Raw genomic sequence first — 25,278 nt, forward strand, 5'->3', positions numbered from 1 at the left:
GATGGATAGATAGATGGATGATAGATATAGGTAGATAGATATAGGTAGATATTGATAGATGATGGGTGGATGGATGGATGGATGGATAGATAGATAGATAGATAGATAGATGATTGATGGGTGGATGGATGGATGGATGGATAGATGATGGATGGATGGCAGGCAGGTAGGTAAATAGATAAGACAGACATGAATAGATGTTAGGCAGACAGATGATAGTTAGATATAGATGGATTGTTATGTAGATGATAGATACATACATATGGATAGATGATGGATGGATGATAGGTAGGTAGGTATGTAGATAGACAGACAGACATGAATAGATGATAGGTAGATGATATAGATATAGATAAATCATGCAGAAGATAGAAAGATAGATGTATATAAATACATACATATAAACAAATACAGATGTAGTGCATACACATATACAGATCTATTTCTGCACATACATAAATCTACATCGGTGTGTATACATGATCTCCCTCCCTCCCTTCCAAAGGGATCACCAGGCTGGATCCCATCGTCGGTGGGAGCGGGTGGGTGGGGACAGACTAGCTCCTCCTCGGAAGCCCCGTCCAGCTGCCTGCGCCACACTCGCCGCGCTGCAGAGCCGGGGAGGCGCCGGACGCGTCCTTCTGCCCGCTCGCCCGCAGGTCAGTCTCGGGGTGTGGGGGGGTGTGGGTGCTCCGTTTGGCGGGCCGCTTGGCAGGGCTGCAGCCGGGCGGGGAGAAGGGGGAAGCGCCTGGCCGCAAGAGCCCCCGTTCCTTGCGCGGCTGCGTCTCCCGGGGGAACCGGAGGCGCGCCGCTTCCCTTGCCGGGGTTGCAAAGCAATCCGTTCGCAGGCGGGGTCCTTTCCGTGCCAAAGTGAGCTGAACAGAACTGGAAGGGACCTCGTAGGTCATCTAGTCCAACCCCCACCTACCCACCCACCCAAGGACCCTACACCATTTCTGACAGGTGGTTGCCGCGGACTCGCCCCCGCGTGGGTGGAAAACTCTGCCCCCGCCAGGCCAGTCGCTTTTTGCAAAGCGGTGGTGCGTGGCCAGGGCGGGGGGCTTCGACCCAGCCAGTTTCCCAGCAGAATCCCCACCTGGCTGGATCGCAGCCCCGTCCCGTCCCTTCTAGCTTCAGATACAGAGTGGGAAGGGACCTTGGAGGTCTTCTAGTCCAACCCCTTGCTTAGGCAGGAAATCCTACACCACTTCAGAAAAATGGTTCTCCAATCTCTTCTTAAAAACTTCCAGTGTTGGAGCACCAACAACTTCTGGAGGCAAGTTGTCCCACGGATTAATTGTTCTGTCAGAAAATTCCCCCTTATTTCCAGGTCAGTTTCCATCCGTTATTCCTTGTCTGGCCTTCGGGTGCCTTGGAAAATAGCTTGACCCCTTCCTCCTCTCTGGGGCAGCCCCTCAAATATTGGAAGATGCTCTCCTGTCTCCCCTGGTCCTTCTCTTCCCTAGACTAGCCAGGCCCAGTTCCTGTAACCGTTCTTCATATGTTTTAGCCTCCAGTCCCCTATTGGTGGGTGAGTCCCCTAACCATGGGTAGGTTTTCCAAAAAATTGAGCAACCTATAAATAGCCCGAAGGGGTTACCTGGAGTCCTTTTTGGAGTTCTTTGGAGATTGGCAATTCGGATACAGCAAGTTGGGTTTAAAACCCGGTCTAGGCTATTAACATGAAATCAGTCCTATTTCCATCCCACAATTCTCAGTTCATGGATGAGAGTTTCTTCCTGCCCCAGCCAGTTCCATGAAGGCCTCGGCAGGCTTGGGAGCTCCTCCTCTGCAACGCAAAGGGCGGGTCTGGAGGATCAAGGCCACGGCCTCCTTTGTGGACGAATCGCTCTTCGGTAACCAAGGAAAGCACCAACCTTCCAGCCCGGAGTTTGAACCCCCTTGGAAAGAGGCCAAAGCTCCTGGTCAAAGACCCCTGCTGTGGAGTCCAGACACCAGGCAGGTGGATTCCAGTCCTTTGAAATCCCCCCAATCGGTTGGCACTCCACGGAAGAGGAATAAATACAGGTAGGCCACATTTGGGGTGCTGGGTTGGGGTTTGTTTTGCAATAAGGGAAAGATGACAGAGTGCTTCAAAGAGAGAATATCTTAGGTGAACAACGTGCGGTTATTTGTGCGTTTCAAAACAGCCTGTCGAGCTGCGTCACAGCTAGAGTGGCCCAAATTCACTCAGCAGGCTTTCATGCCTAAGGTGGGACTAGAACTCACCATCTCCTAGTGATTGGTCCAAAGTTACCCAGCCCAGCTGGCTTTCATGTTTAATACAGCACTAGAACTCACCATCTCCTAGTGATTGGTCTAAAGTTATCCAGCTAGCTTACATGCCTAAGGCAGGACTAGAACTCACTATCACCTAGTGATTGGTCCAGTTATCCAGCTGGCTTTCATGCTTAATAAGGGAGTAGAACTCACCATCTCCTAGTGATTGCTCCAAACTAACCCAACTGGTTTTCATGCTTAATATGGGACTAGAGCTGACTATCTCCTAATGATTGGTCCAAAGTTACTCAGCTGGTTTTCATGCCTAACACAGGACTAGAACTCACCATCTCCTAGTAATTAGCCCAAAGTTACCCAACTGGCTTGCATGCCCAAGGTGGAACTAGAACTCCCCATCTCCTAGTGATTGGACTAAAGTCACTGAGCTGACTTTCACGCATGAGACAGAACTAAAACTCAAGAGAAGTTAAGCTTTTTTTTTCCCCCGCTGACATCTGTCAGTCTTTTTCTTTCCGGAAGGTTAAAAAGCCACACGCCATCCTATTGTGACGAGACGCTGTTCGGGTCCAAGCCGGGAGGACACGAATGGAGAACCTCCTGGGCCACCCAAGAAGATGTGGCTAAACTCCGTCCTTTGCTTTGGACTCCACCTTCGGCTCCAAGAGACCGGCCAGTCCTGTTTCACCGTCTGGAAAAGGAAGGGGTCACCTCGACGGTGAAGGGCAGATTTGAAGCCAACCATAAAGCAGGAACATCTTTCGGGAAGCCACCTGAGGGCTCTTCAGATGGGGCCACCCAAGTCTTGAGAAGGCCACGTTCCCAGTCTCCCACCAGGCTGTACGAAACTTCGGATCGATTTCGCCCAGGAAAGTCCAATAAACAGCAGGACCAACGTACACCCACTGCTTCTTCGAGGGCACTTCTCACGCCCCGTTCGAAAGGGTTGCCTGGTTCATCTGCTCGGACCACAGGTTCACGTCCAGAGAGACCTCCTTGGAGGTAGAAGAGCCCAACCAACCCTGTAAGTGGAACTGCTTCCTAAATCAGGGTTGCCAGCTGGGGGATTCTGGATACACACACACATACACATGCATACGTGTCATGCCCCTGTCGGAGACTGAATCCAAGGAGGAAGACGAACAGCTGACAGAGTGGGAGTGTGGCTCCATTGGCTGTGGAGGAAGCTGGGGAAGGGCAAAGTCCGGCTGGGCAGAGCAGGGGAGAGATAAAACAAGGGAGAGGGAATTCAGAGGAAGACCCAGGCCCACCCTGTCTTCCTCCTAGGGCATGCAGGGAGGAACGGAGAAGGGAGCAACATGGGTTGCGTGGCTTACCGGGAAGGAAAGGGCCCCGATTCCCTTCATTAGCCACAGCTGGGAAGAGAGTTTAAAAGAGATGCATGCTGAGCGCAGCAACTGCTGGGAACAAACGTGAGTTTATCTTGTGTTGACTTTAGTTATCTGCGTTCCTGGCATCTTCCCAGCTGTGTGGAATTATTACTATTCCATCATATCTGGAATTCCTTCTCCCACCCTGCCGGACTAATTACCTCATTTTGCCTTGATTGGACTTATAGTTACAGTTTTTGTTGAACACGTTTCGCGCTTGATTCTCTTCAGCCAAAGGCTGTTCCTGGGAGAGTTTTCGGGTTGGGGAAAATGATTTTGACAGGTCTCCGTCTTTTTAAATGATCTACTTTATTCAAGAATGTCCCAGAACGTCAGAAGGGCTCCATCCCTCTCCGAAGCTGCCCAGGGCACCCCAGCCACCAAAATTAGGTACGGCCAGGCATTAACCAACAACGTTCAATCCTCATCTCCTGCCCGTACCTTTCTTCCCCTTCCCCTTCTTCTTCCTTTTGCTCCGTAACATCGACCTCACTAAGTAGCCCTTCCAGACGGCCTGGATCAGAGTAGCAGCTCGTGCCAGGATGGCCAGCTCCTTCTCGGCTTTGTCCTTCATCTCCTGCCTCACCCTCCTCTCCTCCACGATCTGGCAGTATTCCTCGTCCAGTCGGGTGTATTTCTCCCGCAGTTGGGCCAGATCCTGCTTCTCAATCACGTAGACCTCATCGATCTCGTCGATCTCCTCCTGGGGAGAGAAGGAGTCACGCCCGGTTTTTATGAGCCCTGTTTTGTTTTGTTTTATTCGTTGACGCGGTTTGTTAAGCGAATCGCAGTGGCTTTAAGTGAACTCCCCCTTAACCAAATCCCGCCCGCCCCCCATAGATTTTCCTTGCCTAGCAGAATAGGGGAGGGGAAGGGGATGACGTCGCTTCCTTGTGAGGTTCTTGACCAGTGGTGGTAATCTACCGGTTCAGTCCGGTTCAGTCGACCGGGCAGTAAAAAAACGCTACCGGTTTGGCCAAACTGGTGTTTCTGTCGATCAGCTGTGCCGCGTGATTTACGTTAGCTAGAAATCATCCAATTTCTTTTTGCCAGGAAGCTTCCCTGAGGCCCAGTAGGCAAAACATGGGGTGCCAGGGGTGGGGGCTGCAAAAGGAAAAAAAAAAACCCACCACCTAGCCACGCCTACCGAGACACATGTCTACCTGGCCACGCCCACCCAGCCACGCCCACAGAACCAGTAGTAAAAAAAATTAGAATCCCACCACTGTTCATGACCTTACTTGAAGATGGGTGGACTTCCATTCCCAGAATTCCCCAGGCAGCATAGTCCACCCATCTCCAATGCAATGAGGATGAGTCAGCAAAGTTATTGCTGCTTTTAGACTAAGGAGGGGTCTACAGGGTTATTGCCACTTTAAGAAGCTGTTTATGTAAAGGCGGCCATGAGAGGGTGTATCTCTCTCTCCCTCCTTGTGTTCTGTCTCCAGTTTGATTCTCTGTGCAGAGTAAACAAGACTCATTACTTGCCAGGTATTTGCCTACCACATATATGTATGTATGTATGTATGTATGTATATGGCTGTCTGTATATAAACCACTGTTAAAAGACAAAGTCTCTGTGTGCTGTGTTGTGCTCTTGGGTTGTCTCACAATAGTATTCTCACTGCAAACACTCTGACATGGACTATGCTGGCTGGGGAATTCTGGGAATTGAAGTCCACCCATCTTCAGGTTGACAAAACTCGGGAAACAAATTGTACTGCATATTCTGTCCAGCCAGCTGAGTCTTTGCAATTAATGCGCGAGGACGGTACAATCTAACTTAAGGTCATAATCTCAATGGCAGGAATGCCATAAGGAAGATTCATCCTGCAATTAAACTTAGTATTGATTGATTGATTGATTGATTAGCCCAAGGGTCTTCAAACTTGGCAAGTTTAAGACTTGTGGACTTCAACTCCTAGAATTCCTGAGCTAACAAGACTGGAGGAGGAATTCTGGGAGCTGAAGTCTACAAGTCTTAAAGCTGTCAAGTTTGAAGATCCCTGGATTTGCCCTAGGGCCAGATCAAAGTGCAGAGTTCCAGAAATAAATTATTACTAAAATTTGATAAAAGCAATTTAAAATGGAATTAGATAAAACATATAATTTAAAGTGAAATTGGAATAAAATACGATTTAAAATGAAATTGGAATAAAATATAGTCTAAAATGAAATGGAAATAAAACACAATAATAATTAAAGCTTAGTTCGAAGACCTGGCTCCTTATTTTTTGCAAATGATCTCTCGAGAGGTAAACATCTATTGTATTTTCCTTTTAATCCCTTGCATCGGGGTGAAGTTGGGGCCATGAAATGGCACTCAAGCATTTACTGGCCGGATACCCTTCCTGATGCCTGTGTAGAGATGGCGGCAGACACTTACTCATCACACCCAGATAGAGAAACATCTGCCACTGTCTAGGATTGAACCCACAACCTCCTGAGTGTGAGGCAAGAGCGCTACATCTAACCCACTGTGCCACCGTTCTTGAGAGGCAAATATGAGGGGAAAGAAAAGGAGCTCATATCTTACCTGCTTTTCAATCATTTCGATATCGTACTTTTGGACCCAATTTTCTATCTCCATTTCCACCTTGTATTTTTTCTAAAAGGAAATAAAATCAGATTAAAAACAGCTTGGCAGCAAAGGTTTATGATTCCTGCTTTAAAGGTTGGGGACCGCTGCTGTTGGGTATTCCCCAGCCAGGTTGTGCGAATGTGTTTCATAGATTAGATTAATGGAGTTGGAAGGGACCTTGTAGGTCATCTAGTCCAACCCCCCAGCCAAGCAGGAGACCCTTCACCGTTTCTGACAAATGGCAGTCCAGTCTCTTCTTGAAAGCCTCCAGGGATGAAGCTCCCACAACTTCTGAAGGCAACTTCTGTTCCTTTGGGTTGATTGTTCTTACTGTCGGAAAATCTCTCTTTTAGCCTCCAGTCCCCTAATCATCTTGGTTGTTCTTCACTGCACTGTTTCTAGAGTCTCGACATCCTTTTTAATAGTGTGGTGGCCAAAACTGGATGCAATATTTACAGTATGGTCTTACTAAGGTTTTGTAGAGTGGTATTAGTCCCTTACTCGATCTTGATTGCATCCCTCTAATGCAATTTAGGATTGCATTGGGGTTTTTGGCTGCCGCAGCAAATTGTTGGCTCCTATTTAGCTGGTTGTCCACTAAGACTCCAAGATCCCTCTCCCAGTTCCTACTATTGAGCCTGGTTTCTCTGCTCAACCTCTGCCGGGATTTACCTTCCGAAGGCTGAGTTCCGTCTCTCGGTCCTCAGCCACCAGGGCATTGAACTGAGCACGCAGCTGCTGCAGCTCCTGTTGCAACTTGGCGCATTTCCCCTGGGAAGTGCGCACCTCCGTCTTGTGCTGCTTCTCTGCTTCGGCCCGGGTGCGCTGGATTTGGCTTTCGGAGAACTTGGCCAGGTTGTGCAAGTGCATTTTCAGGTCTTTGATGACGGCGTTCTTCTTGGAAATCTGACGGAGAGAGAGAGAGAGAGAGAGAGAAAACAACAACTTTGCCATTATCCAACTCTCCAGGGCAGAAACTTCTGAAAAATCCATCTTGGATCCAAATTACACGCTGTTAAGGATCAGTGGAGTAAAAGCTGTTCACCGCAGTCGATGACACCGCGGTGTCTAGCTCAGGGGGTCAGCAACATTAAGCACTCAAAGAGCCATTTGGACCCATTTCCCACTGAAAAGAAAACACTGGGAGCCTCAAAACCTGGGTGGGCGTGGCCAACTCAACATCACTCCCACCAAGTCACATGACCCACCCACACCCGCCATGCCTATCCAGGTTTTATGGCTCCCGGTGTTTTCTGTGGCAAATGGGTCTGTCTCCCACCCTCCCTCTCATTTTACCTTCTTGGACCAGTCGAGGAGTGAATGGGAGGGGAGGGCGAGTGGAGGGGCCAGCCAATGGGGAGCCACAGCAGAGGGCCTAAAGAGCCGTATGTGGCTCCAGAGCCACAGGTTGCCGACACCTGGTCTAGCTGGACGCCTTCCCCATTACACCACACTGGTTCTTCCAGCCAAATCTATCCCCTCTTTTTCTTTGCCTACCATCTGGCTTTCCAAGGCAGCCAGCCCATTTTGGCAATTAATTAGGTCCAGTTTTGGACTGGCTAAGCAGCCCAGACAAGTCGAATCCTGCTGCTTAGCTCCACCACCGTACCTCCTCATCCCTGTTCTGGATGGCTGCAGTCAGTTCATCTTCCAGGTTTGCAGCGGTCTCCGTATTTTTCTTGTCTCTCTGGAAGACTTCATTCAAAAACCGACTTTTCTCCTTTTCTTCCAAGGGGGTGGTGAGGAGCTGCTCAAAGAGGAAACCCCTCTGCTTGGACAGACAAGTAATAAATTTATGGACGGACGGGTCCCTGGTGTAAGCGGCATCTCTCAGAGCTTGGCAAGCGACCGTGTTGGTGTAAAGCAGGCGTAGAATATTTCGGACCGAGCTTTTAAGGCCTTGAACCTGCAATGTGAGACAACCGTCAGAATCCACCAGGCCAAAGAACGTTCCTTTACCGGAGCCTATATAGAGAATATTTTCTTCCTCCGGGTGTGAGAGCATAAATTCCAGGATGTTTGAGAGCCGTAGATGTTCTCGGAAGGCTCCGGTAAGGTCAGGGCCTAAGACAGCCGTAAACTCGTCAAGGTTCTCCATGATGTAGGAGAAGACACTGACTAGTTTTATCTTGAAGATGGTTTCATCCAAGACAGATATGATCCTTTTGGTCTCAACAGTGCTCAGTTTCGACCGACCGGGATCCAAGATCCTTAAGGGGGTTCGGATAGACTTCTTCGGGCGGCTGGAATCAACCAGCTCGTAAGATGTGGAGACCAATTCTGACGTCATGTTTTCTGCTGGATTCTCCTTTGGAACGGGGGATAGTTTTTGAATTTCCCAACAAGTTCAGGTGTTTTAGCACCTCTGATGGAGAGGATTCTGAGAGTAAGACAGTGCAATGGGCGGGAAGATTAACCTTGAGGGACAGAAGAAAGAGAGGAAACCAACAGTCAGATAAGAGGAATCTGAGTCCAGGGCAGAAATGTAATCTGGGAAAGAGTCTCGGACAGGAGAGACTCATTTCCTCCTGAAGATAAAGATGGAATAATGAATATGTAACCCTACATTATATACACACACAAGTGAAATACCACTCATGCATCATCACAAAATCTCCAGAACCGTAAAGCCTACAAATTTGCAATTTGGCACGTATGTTCCTCTTGGCTTCTAGATGCTCACTAAGAAAGGATTTTTCAAAATGACCATCAGAGCATTAGTATTTCCTGTATTGTTATTATGGGTGCAATCCCAAAAACATCTGGAGCACTCCTTGAACATCGTTGGCATTGACAAAAAAGCCCCATCGGTCAATTGCAAAAGGCAGCTTTAATTTAGAACAGCTGACATCCCGCAAAGATATCTTTAATATTATTACATAATAACACCTGCCTATCTCAGGTATTTGGGAAGGACTCCATAGGTGAAGCAAAACACGGAATCCAGTTTGAACATCTGGCTGTTCAGAGGAATAATAAAATATGATGATGATGATGATAATACAGGTAGTTCTTATGAACACAATTAAGCCCCAAATTTGTGTTGCTAAGTGAAGCATTCATTCAGTGAGTTTGCCCCATTTTATGACTTTTCTTGCCGCTGTTCTTAAGTGAATCATTGGAGTTATTAAATTAGTAACACAGTCGTTAAGTGAATCTGATTTTCCCATTGACTTTGCTGGTCACTAAATGGGATCACATGACCCCCCCCCCCCGATACTGCGACCGTCATAAATACAAGTCAGTAGCCAAACATCTTAATTTTGATCACGTCAGGATGCTTTAATGGTTGTGTGAAAAATGGCCATAAAGTCACTATTTTCCAACACCATTGCAACTTTGAACGGTCACTAAGTGAGCTCTTGTAAGTCGAGGATCTACCGGTAGATAAAAATGTCAAATCTGGCTTAAACACCTGGCTGAGCAATCATAATAAAACTAGTAATATAATAGAAATGCAATATAATATAGTATAACCATTAAATATAATAAGATAATATAAAATAATGTAATAAAATGATCTCTTAATGTTACAAAATGATAGATTATTAATTCATATAAAAATATAAATACAAATATTTTCCCCCCTTCCTTTGAAATGCAACCCGCGCAGGAAAAGCATCATTTTTATCAATTTTTGCAGCTCACCCGACCTAAAAACGGAAAAGCTCCTCGGTTACCATGACAACGGCTTCACTTCCGTAAATTTAAAACCGAGTCCTCTCGTTGCTGGGTAACACTGGACCGCGCGAGAGGTGGAGCTTTCCCCTCTAGCCAATCGAAGCCCTCGTTGCTCCCACTGTGGTCTTTCCGGACAGCCAAGAGGTGGCCAATTAGAGGCGACAAAGCGTCGGCGCCTTGCTCCTCCCACCTCTCACGTGCACCTTAAAGGGGAAGGGTACGGTAGTTAAGAGAAGGTGTCATACACTTCAGGTTGCCAGTTGACCTTAATGGGTGGCCAAACGGAAAGCGAGCGATCCTTATCGCCTGAAATTCGACGAACTTTTAAACAGGCCGTCGGCCAGATACTCCAATGAACTCTTATACTTTATATACAGGGCTCATTCTGGCCGTTCACATGGCGGGACCTTGATGGAGAACCGGACTTTGCGGGCAACCCTATATTTCCCTATCTCTTCGCTGTATTAGAGGCGTAGCGCATTCCAGGACAAAACGTTGGGAAAGGGCAAGCTAACAGCGCATGCGCACTCCTTAAAGCCTCTAGGGAAAGCGCTAGGCAGGGATTCCACCACCACTTCCGGATTCCGATGGGATGCTGTTTATACTGCATGTGGATTGAAGACTGTTTAATAGCTCCTAATATCCTTCTCGCCGCCCTGCTGGTTAGGGATGATGCGGGTTGTGGTCCCACATCCTTCCAGGTCTGCAGGTTGGGTGAGGAGCGGTGCAATCCTAGGGATGAGAACTTAATCTGCATTATGATTGCCAGGGAATGCCTATAGCTAGCATTGCAACTTGCAAGAAAAAAAAGCATCTTTTCTTAATTAAAAAAATAACAATATCACACACACACACACACACCCGCCCAGGGTTGCACGCCTCGCTTCCTCCCGACCAAGCCGCACATAAAACAGACTCTGCAAAAGTCACAGCCGGCTTTGCGTTTAGGGGGTTAAACTGGAGGGGGATTCAGCCCAACGTCGTCCCAGCCGGCTCCTTCGCCCACTTTTGTGTTTTGTTTTGCTAGCAAGGCACATTTGCAAAGTCGGGGGTGGGTGGGTGGGTGGGGGGCATATATCTGAAGCTGGAGCATAATATTGCAAAAGGGGGAAAAAAACACTTGTTCATTTAATGACCTCTGCAAAGCCGGTTTTTGAGCCAACCACGATGGTTGCAAACCATGGTTAGAAGAAGGCTGGGTTGAAAAGGCGTGGGGGGGAGAGGAAGAGAGGGAGGGAAGTCAGAGGTTCTCACGCTTTATTTACGCGCTGCCTTCTTCCCCGCCTCCTTTGGAGTCGTGCTGGGCTGCTTCCTCCTCCTCCTCCTCCTCCTCTTCCTTGCTGGACTCTTCCCCCTTCCTAAGTCGTCGGAAAGAAGCGCTGCGGAGGCCAGAAAACGGGAAAAAGCCCTAGGCGTTTGCGTCGCCTTGCTTTGCCTTGCTTTGCATTTCTTTTTTTATTTTTTGTTTGCAAACGACCCGGGGCTTTGGCAGACACGCGTTGGCCGAGAACATGGGAACGCCGGCAGACCCCCGAGACGGGCTCCCGCTTTGATCAAAACCGATTGCAAAGAGGGAGGGGACCCCCGTGCAGCAGACCCGGTTGGGGAAGCCGGTGGGCTGCTTCTCCCATGGCTGGGTGTCTCGAAGAGGACGACGTCCCCCTGATCCTGACCTTAGAGGACGGCAGGAGCCGGAGGGTTGATCCGGAGGGAGTCCCCAACGAAAGTGAGTCAACTTTGCTGCTTCCCTGCCCCCCCCGGGGGCTTGTTGTGGGGAAGGGGTTCTGCATTTTACAGCCCAGAAGAGAGAGGGGGGGAGAGAGACAGGCACACAGAGAGAGAGAGGGAAAGAGAGAGACAGAAAGGGAGAGAGAGGGGGAGAGAGAGGGAGAGGCAGACAGAGAAAGAGGGAGAGAGACAGAGAGGGAGACAGAGAGGGAGAGAGAGAGGGAGACAGAGACAGAGAGGGAGAGGGAGAGACAGAAAGAGGGAGGGAGAGAGAGAGACAGACAGACAGAGAAAGAGGGGGAGAGAGAGAGAGACAGAAAGAGAAAGGGAGAAAGAGAGAGAGGGAGAGAGACAGGGAGAGGCAGAGAAAGATGGAGAGAGGGAGACAGAGAAAGAGAGAGAGAAAGGGAGAGAGACAGAAAGAGGGAGGGAGAGAGAGACAGACAGAAAGAGGGAGAGAGACAGAGAAGGGGAGGGAGAGAGGGAGACAGAAAGAGAGAAAGGGAGAGAGAGACGGGGAGAGAGAGAAAGAGGGAGAGAGAAACACGGAGAGAGAGAGAGAAAGAGAGGGAGAGACAGACAGACAGAGACAGATAGAGATGATATATATACTGTAAATCTGGGGCTTTTGGGCTCCAATTCCCAGCAGTCTCAGCTGGGTTGGGTAAGGGGGGTGGGAGCACCAAGTTGGCCCGGGGTTGCATTTTAAGTCGGGGCGGGGTGAGGGTGTCCTCACTTGCAAAATTGGGACCATTTTTGGGCCGCTGCAGGAGTAACCTGCCCGATGGGCAATTTAGTTTGGAGGCCAAATTATGTGACGAACCGTTGGCGGGGAACTCATTATGTCTCGCCTAATGAAGAGGAGGGTTAGGGGTGACATGACAGCAGTCTTCCGTAATTGGAGGGGCTGGCACAAAAAAAAGGGGGGGTGTAGGATCTCCTACTTGAGCTAGACTAGTAGACCTCTAGGGCCCCTTCCAGCTCTACGGGATTTCTGATTCAGACTCATTTATTTAGGGTATCAAGAGGACAGGACAAGAAGTAGGGTAGCAGACAGAAGCTGGTTAAAGACCTAGAACTAAATAGAAAAGTTCCTGAGAGCGAGAACAATAATAAATCAGTGGGGAAGGTTTGTTTCTGGAAGTTGTGGCTGCTCCATCACTGGAGGTTTTCAGAAACTGGACAATTCTATGACTGGGGTGGTATAAGGTGTCCTGCCACGGGCAGAGGCTGGACTAGAAGACCTCCGAGGTCCCTTCTTCCAGTGCTACGATTCTAGGTTCTAAGCGTGGAAGGAAAGTAAGGTTACATTCCCGAGAGCGCTTCTTTATTTCGTGTCGTTTTTAAAACGGCCTTTCCAAACGGCCTACTTGGTTGTTTTTATTCTTCTCCCTTCAATGCCATCTGTTGGCAGAAAGCAAGCTGGAAATCTCTGGGTGAAAAGAAGGGAATGAATAAGTGGGGGCGAGGGGGACAAAACAAAACATGATTTTGTCACTCCTGCCGGCCGAGGGACGGTGTACTCCGGAGTTGCAAATCTAGGAACGAAGAGTAGATTTTAATTTTATTTTTCTAAAGCCTGATTGACTCCTTTGATCACTTTGGAAAGAGATCCTGGTGAAGAGGAGAGAGGAGGAGGATGGAGTGATTCAGAACACGGAGGCAGGGGGGGGGAAAAGAATATATATATGTATATATATAAATGTGGCCCACAGGAAATAAGAAAATGCCACGGTGCGTCTGTTCCTGCAAAGCGTCCCCACGCACTCTGGAAAAGCTCGTCTGTGTTTGTCTCTTTGCTAGTGAATTCCTGAAAGCTAGTTTGGTCTAGCTCAGGGGGTGGCTAAACCTTTTTCGTCTCCCGTGCCGAAAATTGCACGTGCCAGCACTCGGAAGGCAATGTGCGCGCCCCTCACATGCTCCATATCTCCAGTGTATCTGGTCATGCGTGTGCATCTCCCACGCACGCCTCGCACATGTGTGCCAGCTACCCAACAATCAGCTGTCGGACAGGCGGCGTGCCTCATGCGTGGTGGGGCTCGCGTGTGTTAGCAGAAGTGGCTCTGAGTGCCACTTCCGGCATGCATGCTATAGGTTTGCCATCACGGGTCCAGCTGTTATGCTGGCGAACTGAACAGATAGTCCTTGACTTACAAAAGTTCGCTTAGTGACTGAAGTTACAACGGCACCGAACAAAGTGACTTACGACGCTTTGCTTCTGGCAACACTGTGTTGTAATTGTCTCTCTTATATACTAGTCTCCCCAGCTGCAACCAATGAGGGGATCATGGCCGCTTCCTCTCTCGAAGGCCAAGTTGTTCCCTTCTCCATTCTTCCCTGCGTGTCCTAAGATGCAGAGGGGATGGGTCTGGTTCTTCCTCTGACTGCCCAGCCGACCTCTGCCCTTCCCCAGCCTCCTCCACAACCAACAGAGCCATGCCTCCACTCCCTGTCAGCTGTTCCTCCTCTCCCTCAGAGTCTGACTCTACCAAGGGCATGACACTTTCTCACACACACACACCCCCGCCCTCCGCATCCCGGAAGCTCAGCAAGTATTAAAAAGCAAAGAAACTGGAGAGGATCATGAAATGGATGTTAATTCATCCTTGCCAGATCCCATTTCCTGAAAGCTGTGACATTCTAGGTTTTTTTTTCCCTCCGCCTCTCCTGCCTTGTTGTTGTTCCCAACATTTGTTATTCTGGTTTTCTGAGTCAGCTCGGGTTGTCGACTTTCCAGGGTTTTTAGTGCTCGCTTTAAGGATGCTGTGTGTGTGTGTGTGTGTGATTTCCACCTGTTCCCAGAGCAACCAGACAAAGGATGGTGGGCATCTCGGAAGCACACTCATTCCTTTGTGCAAAACAGCCTGCTTGTTTTTGGAAAGCTTTGCAAGTGGAAATAGGTTCGGACGTCTTTGCAAACCGAGGCACGTTCGATTTGCAGTTCTGGTTGCTCCATCCCTGGAGGTTTTTCAAGAAGAGAGTGGTGGCTAACCTTTTTGGGGCTCATGTGCCAAAAAGTGTCCGCGCTTGCATGCCAGCACTCAGAAGGCAATGCATGTGCACGGTCCCCCCACGCCTCCTGCGCATGCGCGCACAATCAGGTGCAGATGTCTGAGGTCTCGGAGAGCGAGGACTCAGATGAGGGGCCTACGTGGGATGCAGGGATGGGGCCAGGACCATCAGGGAGTGGAGTGCTGCCTATGGAGATTGTGGAGGCTGGCAGAAGTGAGGAAGAGGCCCCCGAGGAGCCTGTGCCCAGGGCTGCTCGAAGGAAAGAGCAGCTGCTGCAGCATAGGTGACTCGGGAGTAAGGCTGCAAGATAATAGCCCCTCCCTAAAGAGATAAAAGCCAGCTGAGAAACCGGAGTTCTTTGCAGGAAGCAAAGAAGTTTTTGCACTCAAGCCTTGTGGACATTTGAAATATCTTGGTTGGTGTTTGTATTTGAAATATTTCTTAGTAACTTTATCTAGTGTTCTTGGCAACTTTGCACCACCTTGGCACGGCTCATTCTTATCAGAGATAATTAATTTGAAACAGCCTTTTAACCATGAAGGAACGGAATTGGTAAAGAATCGTTAAAAGGTTTTTTTTCTGTGACTTTTGTTTCGTGTTTGTTTCCTTGGAACAAGGTTTGGGTCAGAACACAACCGTTCTTACAGTATGTTTTAGCCTCCAGTCCCCTGATTTGTTGACCAAAGTTAATTAACATTTTCCTTAAAAAGAGAAAATAAACACAGCCGAATGTTTTTGAGTTTAAAATGTCTTTGGGAACAAAAGAGGAATCAAAGTGGCAAAATGCCAAGACATTTTTAAGAAACAGAAATGAACCTTAACTGTAACTTTTAGCATTTTTTAATTTTATTTTGACTGTGCTACCTGCACTCAACATAAACAGAGCTCCCCTTCACAACATGGTTGGTCTCTGGGAATTCAGCACAGCCGACCTCATGAGGTCTAGGAACTTGACAGGTTTCCGGGGACACAAACTTCTCGCTCAAACGCCTCCAGCAGAATTTTAACCTTAAGAAGGTCTCGCCTTCCTTGGGAAAAGGAGGTCTTAGGAGCAAAGAGGCCAAAAACGGAGTTGCCTAGAGCGTACAATCTTCCCTCCCTGTTTTCCATTAAGATGGCGTCAATTATGACAACATCCGCGATATGTCCAGCCCAGCGACGGGAGAGCGACGGTCTCCGTGGGATCGTGGAAGACGGACTTGGGAAATGAATTACCAGGAAGCTGCAATTTATCTACAGGTGGGCCGTAATTTTTGCGCTACGTCTTGTGGGGGAACAAAGGGAGGTAAAATGGGGTTACGGGTGGGGTCCCAGAACCCCCCCCAGACTGAAGAGCAGGCGCTAAGAATTCTGGGAGTTGAAGGCGAGAAGGTTGGGATGGGCAAGCGAACAGCTTCCTGTCACACACTCAGTTTAGCTGAAACGAGGTTGGGTTGATTGTAGGTTGGTTTGTTGGGTAGACCAGGATCCTCCAATTCTGGCCACTTTTTTAAAGACTTGCGGACTTCAACTCCCAGAATTCCCGAGGCCGGCGTGAGGCATTCTGGGAGCTGAATTGAATTCTTTATTGGCCAAGTGTGGCTGGACACACAAGGGATTTGTCTCGGGTGCATAGGCTCGTAGTGTACACACATACAAACAACAAAGGGATAGGTTGTATATAAGCGAAAGACCCCTCACGCATCATCACAAAATCTCCAGGACCGTAAAGCCTACAAACTTGAAATTTGGCACCTATGTTCCTCTTGGCTTCTAGGGGCTTACTAAGAAAGGATTTTTTAAAATGACCATCAGAGTGTTATTATTTCCTATATTATTATTAATATGCTCTGATACTAAGGAGTTCTACTCCCTCTCCCCACCTGAAAAGAAATCTCTTCCAAATGCAAAACACAAGCAGAGGAGTTTTAGCTTCACAGCAGCAACCAGCTTTACTCCAGAACAGTTGAGCTAAGCCACGTCCGGGCTCCTTGCTGTCTCCTCCTTGCTCACACAGCAAATGCTGCTTCAGTTTCCAAACAGCCCTCAACTCAACACATGGACAGGATGCTAGCCAGATGAATACCGATGGATGCTGGTAGGCAGAGGCAGAATTTTCCCCTTTATTTCCCTCCCCAAATACTAAGCCCGACCACATAGTTTCGTAGCGAAGCACGGGGTACCCTGCTAGTGGATCATAAATCATAGTTCCAATTGTTCATCATAAGATACATATCCCAACAACTGCGGACAGAAAGGTTGTTAAAACGAGGCACAATGCTTTGAACGTCTCGCTTAGCAACAGAAAACGTAAAGCTCTACTGTCGTAAGTCGGGGAACGCCTGTGTTTGCGGTTTGTGCCAGAGTTATGTCATTTTTCTTCCTTTTTCTCCTCTTATACATTCCAGGAAGGCGAGAACAATGATAAATTCGTCACCCATCCCAAGGACCCCAAAGCTCTGGCTTCCTACCTCTTCGTCCACAACCACCTCTTCTATTTGATGGAACTAACCACCGCTCTCTTGCTGTTGTTGCTGTCGCTCTGCGAAGCCCCCGCGGTTGCCATATTTCGCCTGGGCATTTACGTATGTAGTTCCTGGGGAAGGTGGGGGGCCCGGGAGGATCCGGGGACAAGACGTTATGTGAGGCTTCCTCCCCAGAAACAGAAGAAACTCCAAACTCTTGGAGAAGGTTAGGATGGGTGACGAAGACCTTCCAACTACACGCTCCGTTTAGCTGGAATGAGGCTGGGGCTGTTTGTGGTTGTTCGTAGGTTGGGTTGTCGCGTAGGCCAGGATTCTCCAAATTTGCTTTTTAAATTCCCAGAATTCAATTCCCAGAATTCCTGAGGCCGGCATGAGGAATTCTGGGAGTAGAATTGAATTCTTTATTGGCCAAGTGTGGTTGGGCACACACGGGATTTGTCTCCGGTTCGTAAGCTCGCAGTGTGCACACATAACAAACAATGAAGGGATAGGTCACAGATCATAAATCCTAGTTACAAATCCGTTCACCACAAGATACAAGCAACAAGTGATAAATCGTAAGATACCAATAGGAGAAAGAGAGTAGGAAGGATAAGTAGATGAGAAATGCGGAAGATGAGAAGGATAGTAGCAGTACCGCCTACTGCACGAGTAAGGTCTAAGACAAGGCGGTGTCAACTCATAAAATACGGTCTTGTTAGAGTTGGCAACAGAAAGGGAGGGAGGGAAGGGGTTTGGAAAGAGCAGTGCGGCAGGTTGGAAATCAAAAGTGCATTCCATAAATAGTTTGTCAAAGATAGTTTCGAGGTGACTGAAGTTCCTGCCTCATAAATATCTAACAGGAGAACATGATTGATGACTCTTGGCTATGGATGTGTCCCATTGGAGAATATGAATTATGATACACCCAAGGGATGGGGGCAAAACCAGGGTCAAGGGTGACAATGAATGATGTGCCACAGAGTCGGCTACATCCAGGCAGTGCCGACATGTTAACTCCCAATAAATCCTTTTGAAGTTTTGGAAGTTTGGCTCGAGACTCGTGATTTAATTGGGGGAACTGCCATAATCCGGACAGGTGGTGGGAACGAGGTATTCAACTCCTAGAGTGGCCTTTAAGTTTGGAGAGCCCCTGATGTAGAATGCAGAATCCTAAGGCTGGAAGGGTTCCTTAGAGATCTTCTAGTCCAACCCCCCCACCCCCCCAAGGCAGGAGCTGTTTGGTTTTTTTTACAAATGAGCTGAGGAACATGGATCCTCGCCTCTCACTCTTCCCCCATCTGGTTTTAGGTCCATGCCACCTTGGAGCTGTTTGCCTTGACCATTGTGTTGTTTGAGCTCTCCATGAAATTAAGATGGCTGGGCTGCCATACCTACATCCGGCACAAAAGAACCATGGTCAAGGTAAGGCCTTACCTACCTAGCAAGAACTCACCTGGTATTTTTACCTGGAAATATATCCCAATCAGGTTTATTCTTGTTTCCTGTGGAGGTGGGGGTGAGAGACAGAGAGAGAGAGACACACACACACACAGAGAGAGAAACAGAGAGAGAGAGAGAGAGAGAGAGAGGAACAGAGAGAGAGGAACAGAGAGAGAGACACACACAGAGAGAGAAAGATGGAGAGAGAGACAGAGAGAAAGAGAGACAGAGAGAGAAAGAGAGACAGAGACAGAACGAGAGAGACAAGGAGACAGAGAAAGAAAGATAGAGAAAGAGAGACGGAAAGAGAGAGAGAGAGAGAGACAGACAGAGAGACACAGAAAGAGAGAGAGAGAGACGACGGAGCCCAAAAGTTATGTGGCTAAGTAAGTGAGAAATTTGCAAAGTGAGTTTTGTCCGACAGAGAGAGAGACACAGAGAGAGAGAGAGAGAGAGAGAGAAACAGAGAGAGAGAGACTGAGAAAGAGAGAGAGACACACACAAACACAGAGAAAGATGGAGAGAGAGACAGAAAGAGAGAGAGACAAAGAGAGAGAGAGAGAAAGAGACAGAGAGACAGAACGAGAGAGACAGAGAAAGAAAGACAGAGAAAGAGAGAAACAGAAAGAGTGTGTGAGAGAGACAGACAGACAGAGAGAGAGAGAGAGAGAGACGACGGAGCCCAAAAGTTATGTGACTAAGTAAGTGAGAAATTTGCAAAGTGAGTTTTGTCCTCCTCTACGACTTTTCTTGCCATGTTGGTTAAGTAAATACCTGAAATTAAATCCCTTAATGGCCGCTGTGATGTCCCCAGGGTCACATGATCAAAATTCAGGCAAACTTGACTTGTATTTATGACGGTCGTCGTATCCCGGGCTCACCTGATCCCCCTTTTGCCACCTTCTGAGAAGCAACCTCGACGGGGAAAACCAGAGGCATGTAAGAACCATGCTACTCATTTAACATCTGCAGTGGTTAAGCCAATCGCAGCCGTTACTAAGTGGATCACGAGGTCATTAATCAAATTTGGCTTCTCCATTGACTTGGGTGGGCAAAAGCTCACCAAACAGGATCATATAACCCCTCTCATAAATATGTTATAAGTTGCCAGGCGTCTGAATTTTGATCCCGTGACCCTGGGGAATTCTGCAACGGTGGTTAAGTGTGAAAAAAACGGTCACATGTCACTTTTTTCAGTGCCGTAACTTGGAACGGGTCGCTAAATGATGTTCGTAAGTTGAAGGCTACCTGTGTCCCCTTGAGAATTGCTTCATTCTCTTCCTCCCGTCCAAGTGATTTAAGCCCCGCCCCCTCTGGAGGATCCTCTGGAATGCAGCCCCTCCCCTCCCTCCCTCCCTCCTGGGAATCCAGGCCGCGTTCCACCGCACCCGATGCCTTTCTCTGATCTCCTCCTCCTCCTCCTGCAGACCTGCGTCCTCTTCCTGCAGTTTGTAGAAGCGGCCGTGGTGTTGGTGCGTCAGACATCCCACCTCCGCATCACGCGAGCCTTGCGGTGCATCTTCCTGGTGGATTGTCGTTATTGTGGAGCTGTGAGAAGGTAACAGGGTTAGGTTGTCTCCGACCAGGCTGGCGCGATGATGCTCTTGATCAGCATTTCTCTTTTCGCTTGCTTTTCGGCAAAGAATTGTGTAAAGGGTTGATTTGAGTCAAGTCCCAAAGACTCCCGTCAACTCATACAACATTTCTATGGCTGTTTTAGAGTTTGCCAACAGAAAAGGGAGAAGTGCGGCAGCTTGGAAATTGAAAGTGTATTCCATAAATAGTTTTTTCAGAGATAGTAACTAGGTGACTGAAGTTTCTGCTGTGCAAAATTCTAACTGGAGAACATGATTGATGACTCTGGGCTATGGATGTCTCCCATTGGAGAATATGACTTAGGATACATCCAGGAGGTGGGGGGAAAACCAGGGTCAAGAGTGACAATGAACGATGTGTCTCAGAGTCGGCTACTCCCAGGCAGTGCCGGCATGTTAATTCCCAATAAATCCTTTTTAAGTTTTGGAAGTTTGGCTCAAGACTCATGATTTAATTGGGGGTAACTGCCGGAATTCTGACAGCCTAACTGGAGGTTAGCTTGTACGCCACCGCTGAAATTATGGATGCCAAACGCGTTCGTAATCTGAGTTTTTCCTTGGACAGTAAATTCCCCAGAAGGGAAGGGTTGCATTCCAGAAAAGTAAGAGGCAACCCAGCCCAGATACGATACGTGTGTGAGAGAAAGAGGGCGAAGACAGCTCCTCCTCAAGAGGTCCCAAAATACAGGCAAGCCCCTTGACGTACAGCCAAGACGCCCCCCGAAACTACCGTCGCGAAATGCGGCATTTTGTTATGCGAGTTGTCAGCCCCATTGTACAACCTTTCTTGCCTCCCGTCGCAAAGTGAAGCCCCGCGGTTGTTAAGTTAGCGACGTGTCTGTTAAGCGAATCAGATCGTCTGTCAAAGGATTGCGGCCGAAGTTTCCATCGCCGAAACGTGACATTTTGTTAAGTGAGTTTTGTCCCATTTTACAAACTTCCTTGCCACATTTGTCAAGGGAATTTTCCCCGCTCCCTTTTTTTTATTTTTATTTTTTATTTTTTAAAGGTTAGCAAATTGTCTAGTCAAGTTTCTTTGTCCCAAAATTTGTTCTAAAATGTATTTGTTTGCAAGGGGAACTTTAAACGATGGTGCCGTTTTAATTTTTGGGGCATCTCACTCCATGTTTTTAAGGCATGGAATAATAATCGACGCGGAGAGAGAATTTTCCTTTCAAAGAGCTGCTGTTTTGTTTTTGTTTTTGCCTTGTATTTTCCAGAAACCTGCGTCAGATTTTCCAGTCTTTGCCTCCCTTCATTGACATTCTTCTCCTTTTGCTTTTCTTCATGGTCATCTTTGCGATTCTGGGTATGAATTTTTATCACTCTTCTATTCGTTTGTTTAAAGCGAAACGCTTTCAAGAAAGGCAGAAACATTTGTAGTAAAAGAGATCCGGACCAAACGTGTACTGAGAAGTCGTTCCGTCCCAAACCTTGTTCCAAGTAAACAAACGCCAAACAGAGATAAAAGCAAAACCTTTTAAGGAGAGATTATTCAATGCAGGTAGTTCTGGATTTACAAACACAGTTGAGCCCAGGATTTCTGTTGCTAAATGAAAAATTTGGTTAGGCGAGTTTTGCACCGACTTTCCTAGTATGAATTATGTTACCTAGTTTGGGTCGTGCAAGAAAACAATCTCGGCACCGACCCCTCGTGTTTGAAATGAGGACTCCCTCGTGTTTGGAAAAATGGAGAATAAAGCAATATAAAATGTGGGAATTGTTGGCTGCGCCTTGCATAATTTGTCTAGCTCAGGATTCTCCAAAACTTGGAACTTTTAAGACTTCTGACAAGAATACAACCCCGAGCTACAAATATTCTCCTTTTTTTCAGTAACACTTTATAGAGGTAATTTGTTTGATCTTTCTCTGTTCTTTCTTCTCTTGTTTGTTCTAGGATTTTATCTCTTCTCGCCAAACAAATCGGACCCTGTAAGTAAAATCATACATTCCGGCACTCTTTGACTGTTCTTGGGCACCATCACAAATCTTAACAGGGGAAACTTTTAAACAACTTTGGGTGACGTTTCAGTGAATTCCAGCGCTGTGCAGACAGTTCTGGATTAGCTGTGGTGTCAAGCAGCTGTGGCTCTCAGTTTGCCTCCATTTCCTTCCCTCTTTTTATATAAAGAAATGTGTCACCCAGGCAGGATTTGAAACGCCAACTCTTATTGGCATCGTTTTGCTTAACTGTTTTGCGAAAAAGAAAGTGGTGACATGCTTGTAATATGCTAAGCCGGGGAAATTACAGCCAGGAATTTTCAGGTTCATTGCTTTTTCCTGAAGCAAGGAAAACTTAAGACTTATTATTATTGCTAAAGGCATTTGAGATCCTTTCAGGCCACGAAATTCTTCTGAATTTGTCAATTCGGAGGCTACTGTGTCATTTTGCTTTCTCCTCCATGCCTTTTCATTCTTTTTTGCAGTATTTCAACACTCTGGAGAGCAGCCTGATGAATCTTTTCGTTCTTCTCACTACGGCCAAGTAAGTCTTGGGGTCTTGAAGAGCTGCACGGGAGGTAACGACAAGAGGTGGCAGGGCAGAGGAAAACTACCCGCGTCGTTTTTCCAGCAGCTCCTATTAAAGCATCTTTATTTGAAAGAGGGCGGGTGATGTCCTCTCTCCTGAATCAGAGTAACAGAAGAGTTGGAAGGGCGACCCTGGAGGTCTTCTAGTCTAACCCCATGCTCAAGCAGGGGACCCTATACTATTCCAGACAACTGGCTGTCCAGTCTCTTCTTAAAAGCCTCCAGGGATGGACCACCCACAACTTCTGGTAGCAAGCAGTTCCATGGGTTTTGTCTGGTGTAGGGTTTCCTGCTTAAGCAGTGGGTTGGACTAGAAGACCTCCAAGGTCCCTTCCAATTCTTATTCTATTCTATTCTAAATTTTTATTCTATTCTATTCAATTCTATTCTAAATTTTTATTCTATTCTACTCTAAATTCTTCTATTTCCTTCTTTATTCTATTCTATTCATTCTCGGTTCTATTCTATTCTAAATTCTTATTCTATTCTCTTTCCTTCTTTCTCTATTCTATTCTATTCATTCTCGGTTCTATTCTATTCTAAATTCTTATTCTATTCTCTTTCCTTCTTTATTCTATTCTATTCATTTTCTATTCTATTCTATTCTAAATTCTTATTCTATTCTCTTTCCTTCTTTATTCTATTCTGTTCTATTCATTTTCGGTTCTATTCTATTCTAAATTCTTATTCTATTCTCTTTCCTTCTTTCTCTATTCTATTCTATTCGTTCTCGGTTCTATTCTATTCTAAATTCTTATTCTATTCTCTTTCCTTCTTTATTCTATTCTATTCATTTTCTATTCTATTCTATTCTATTCTAAATTCTTATTCTATTCTCTTTCCTTCTTTATTCTATTCTGTTCTATTCATTTTCGGTTCTATTCTATTCTAAATTCTTATTCTATTCTCCTTCCTTCTTTATTCTGTTCTATTCATTTTCGGTTCTATTCTATTCTAAATTCTTATTCTATTCTATTTCCTTCTTTATTTTATTCTATTCTATTCATTCTTGGTTCATTCTTATTAATTGTCCTTATTGGTAGGAAGTTTCTCCTTCATTCCAGCTTGCTTCTCTTTTCGTCTCTCTTTCTTTCGGAACAGTTTTCCCGATGTGATGATGCCTTCTTATTCCCGAAACCCGTGGTCCTGTGTCTTTTTCATTGTGTATCTTTCAATCGAGTTGTATTTCATTATGAATTTGGTAAGTAGAATCTCCAGCCTTTGGTGATTTTTTTTCTCCTGATTTCAAGCCGAGTCTTCAGCACCTTTGCTGTTATGCCTGATTGTTTCTTTTGCACATCTGCGAGGGAGCCAGTTTTGGTCTAGTGGCTAAGGCACCAGGTTAGGAAGCAGGAGATGTGAGTTCTAATTCTGCCTTAGGCAAAGAAGCCAGTTGGGTGACTTTGGGCCGATCACCAGGAGACGGGGAGTTCTAGTCCCACCTTAGCCACGAAAGCTAAGCCAGCTAGGTGACTTTGGGCCTCCTTCTTAGCCTAGCCCACCTCACAAGGTTGTTGTTGTGGGGAAAAGAGGAGGAGAGATGCTAAAAGGCCAACTCAAAGAAGGAGTTTCCCAGCTGGACGTAGGGAATCTCATCTGTCATCCTCAGGCTTGTGTATTGGGTTCTTTTTAACCGTGTGTGTCAATCGTGTGTGCTGCCAAGCCTAACACACACCGATTAAAAAGAACCCAATACACAAGCCTGAGGATGACAGATGAGATTCTGCCAAAACATCTCTACAATAAAAAGCACAAATATTAAGATGTGGGAAAATACCCAAAGAAACCTAAATAACATACATACATACATACATACACACAAAAATTCCATTCCATTTCAATCATGTGTCGATTAGGTACATATTTCAATTAATCATTATTAATTCTTATCAAAATAACAAGATAGCAATAATCACATTCCCATAGATATAATATAAATGAAATCCAATACATCTATTACATTCGTTTCTCTTATTGCTCTATGGGTATATCTGATTCCTTTTAATTTATTCTATTTTCTATCCATTGATAAAACAAATCCCATAACATATAATCTTCAGATTGTCCTTTTTCTTTAATTTCTAGCGTCGGTCTTATTCATTTCTGCGCATTCAAATATTTTTTCAATTATTTTCCCCTCGATTGGTATCTTATCACTCTTCCAGTTTGAGGGAAAATACAATTCTAGCTGCTGTTAAAACATGTAGTATATGGACTCCTTTGATGTGAAGAATGGATCCTCCCAGATTAAGACTGCTCCTGATCACTGGAAGACACTGATGGGAGCTCTTACTATTTTATTTTTATTTTATTTATTTTTTTAAATTTTTGTCAGAGGAATGGACACGTCTTTATCTCCCAAGCATGTTTAGAATTAGAATTAGAATTCTTTTTATTGGCCAAGTGTGATTGGACAAACAAGGAATTTGTCTTAGCGCAAATGCTCTTGGTGTACATAAAAGAAAAAATACATTAGTCAAGAGTCAAGAACCATCAGGTACAACTCTTAATAATAGTCATAGGGTACAATAGGAATAGAATAGAGTAGATTAGAACAGAACAGAACAACAGAACAGAACAGAATTCTTTATTGGCCAAGTGTGATTGGATACACAAGGAATTTGTCTTGATGCAGA

General features: G+C 46.4%; 3 protein-coding genes across 8 annotated transcripts in view; 2 read left to right on the top strand and 1 right to left on the bottom strand.

Moving 5' to 3' along the window:
- Window positions 1-505: 505 nt before the first annotated feature.
- On the top strand, window positions 506-6,267 carry RITA1 (RBPJ interacting and tubulin associated 1). Its single transcript, XM_026718650.2, has 3 exons — window positions 506-659; window positions 1,749-2,028; window positions 2,761-6,267. The coding sequence occupies exons 2-3, from the start codon at window positions 1,757-1,759 to the stop codon at window positions 3,242-3,244; spliced, it is 756 nt and encodes a 251-aa protein (XP_026574435.1). The 5' UTR covers window positions 506-659; window positions 1,749-1,756; the 3' UTR covers window positions 3,245-6,267.
- DRC10 (dynein regulatory complex subunit 10) lies at window positions 3,920-11,641 on the bottom strand. Of its 5 annotated transcripts, none has more exons than XM_087913244.1 (5): window positions 11,565-11,641; window positions 7,820-8,627; window positions 6,883-7,116; window positions 6,166-6,237; window positions 3,920-4,332 (listed from the first exon to the last, which is right to left on the bottom strand). In XM_087913244.1, exons 2-5 carry the CDS (start codon window positions 8,498-8,500, stop codon window positions 4,054-4,056), a joined length of 1,266 nt encoding a protein of 421 aa, XP_087769370.1. In that variant the 5' UTR covers window positions 8,501-8,627; window positions 11,565-11,641; the 3' UTR covers window positions 3,920-4,053. The 5 variants fall into 5 exon arrangements, with proteins under 5 accessions (XP_087769370.1, XP_087769372.1, XP_087769369.1 ...); XM_087913246.1 differs by lacking the exon at window positions 11,565-11,641 and adding an exon at window positions 11,146-11,346; XM_087913243.1 differs by lacking the exon at window positions 11,565-11,641 and adding an exon at window positions 9,864-9,966.
- The window catches only part of TPCN1 (two pore segment channel 1), a 31,013-nt gene continuing 17,217 nt past the window's right edge, over window positions 11,483-25,278 (top strand). For both annotated transcript variants that reach the window (XM_026718641.2, XM_026718642.2), the window contains exons 1-9: window positions 11,483-11,617; window positions 15,746-15,870; window positions 17,019-17,195; window positions 18,387-18,500; window positions 19,946-20,076; window positions 21,334-21,422; window positions 22,011-22,045; window positions 22,540-22,598; window positions 23,744-23,843. In XM_026718641.2, the coding sequence (XP_026574426.1) occupies window positions 11,521-11,617; window positions 15,746-15,870; window positions 17,019-17,195; window positions 18,387-18,500; window positions 19,946-20,076; window positions 21,334-21,422; window positions 22,011-22,045; window positions 22,540-22,598; window positions 23,744-23,843 (927 nt within the window). In that variant the 5' untranslated portion in view covers window positions 11,483-11,520. The remainder of the gene's footprint in view (window positions 11,618-15,745; window positions 15,871-17,018; window positions 17,196-18,386; window positions 18,501-19,945; window positions 20,077-21,333; window positions 21,423-22,010; window positions 22,046-22,539; window positions 22,599-23,743; window positions 23,844-25,278) is intronic.

This window comes from Pseudonaja textilis, chromosome 15 (genome assembly GCF_049901715.1).
Source record: "Pseudonaja textilis isolate UNSWEBS1 chromosome 15, rPseTex1.2, whole genome shotgun sequence".
NCBI lineage: Eukaryota > Metazoa > Chordata > Lepidosauria > Squamata > Elapidae > Pseudonaja > Pseudonaja textilis.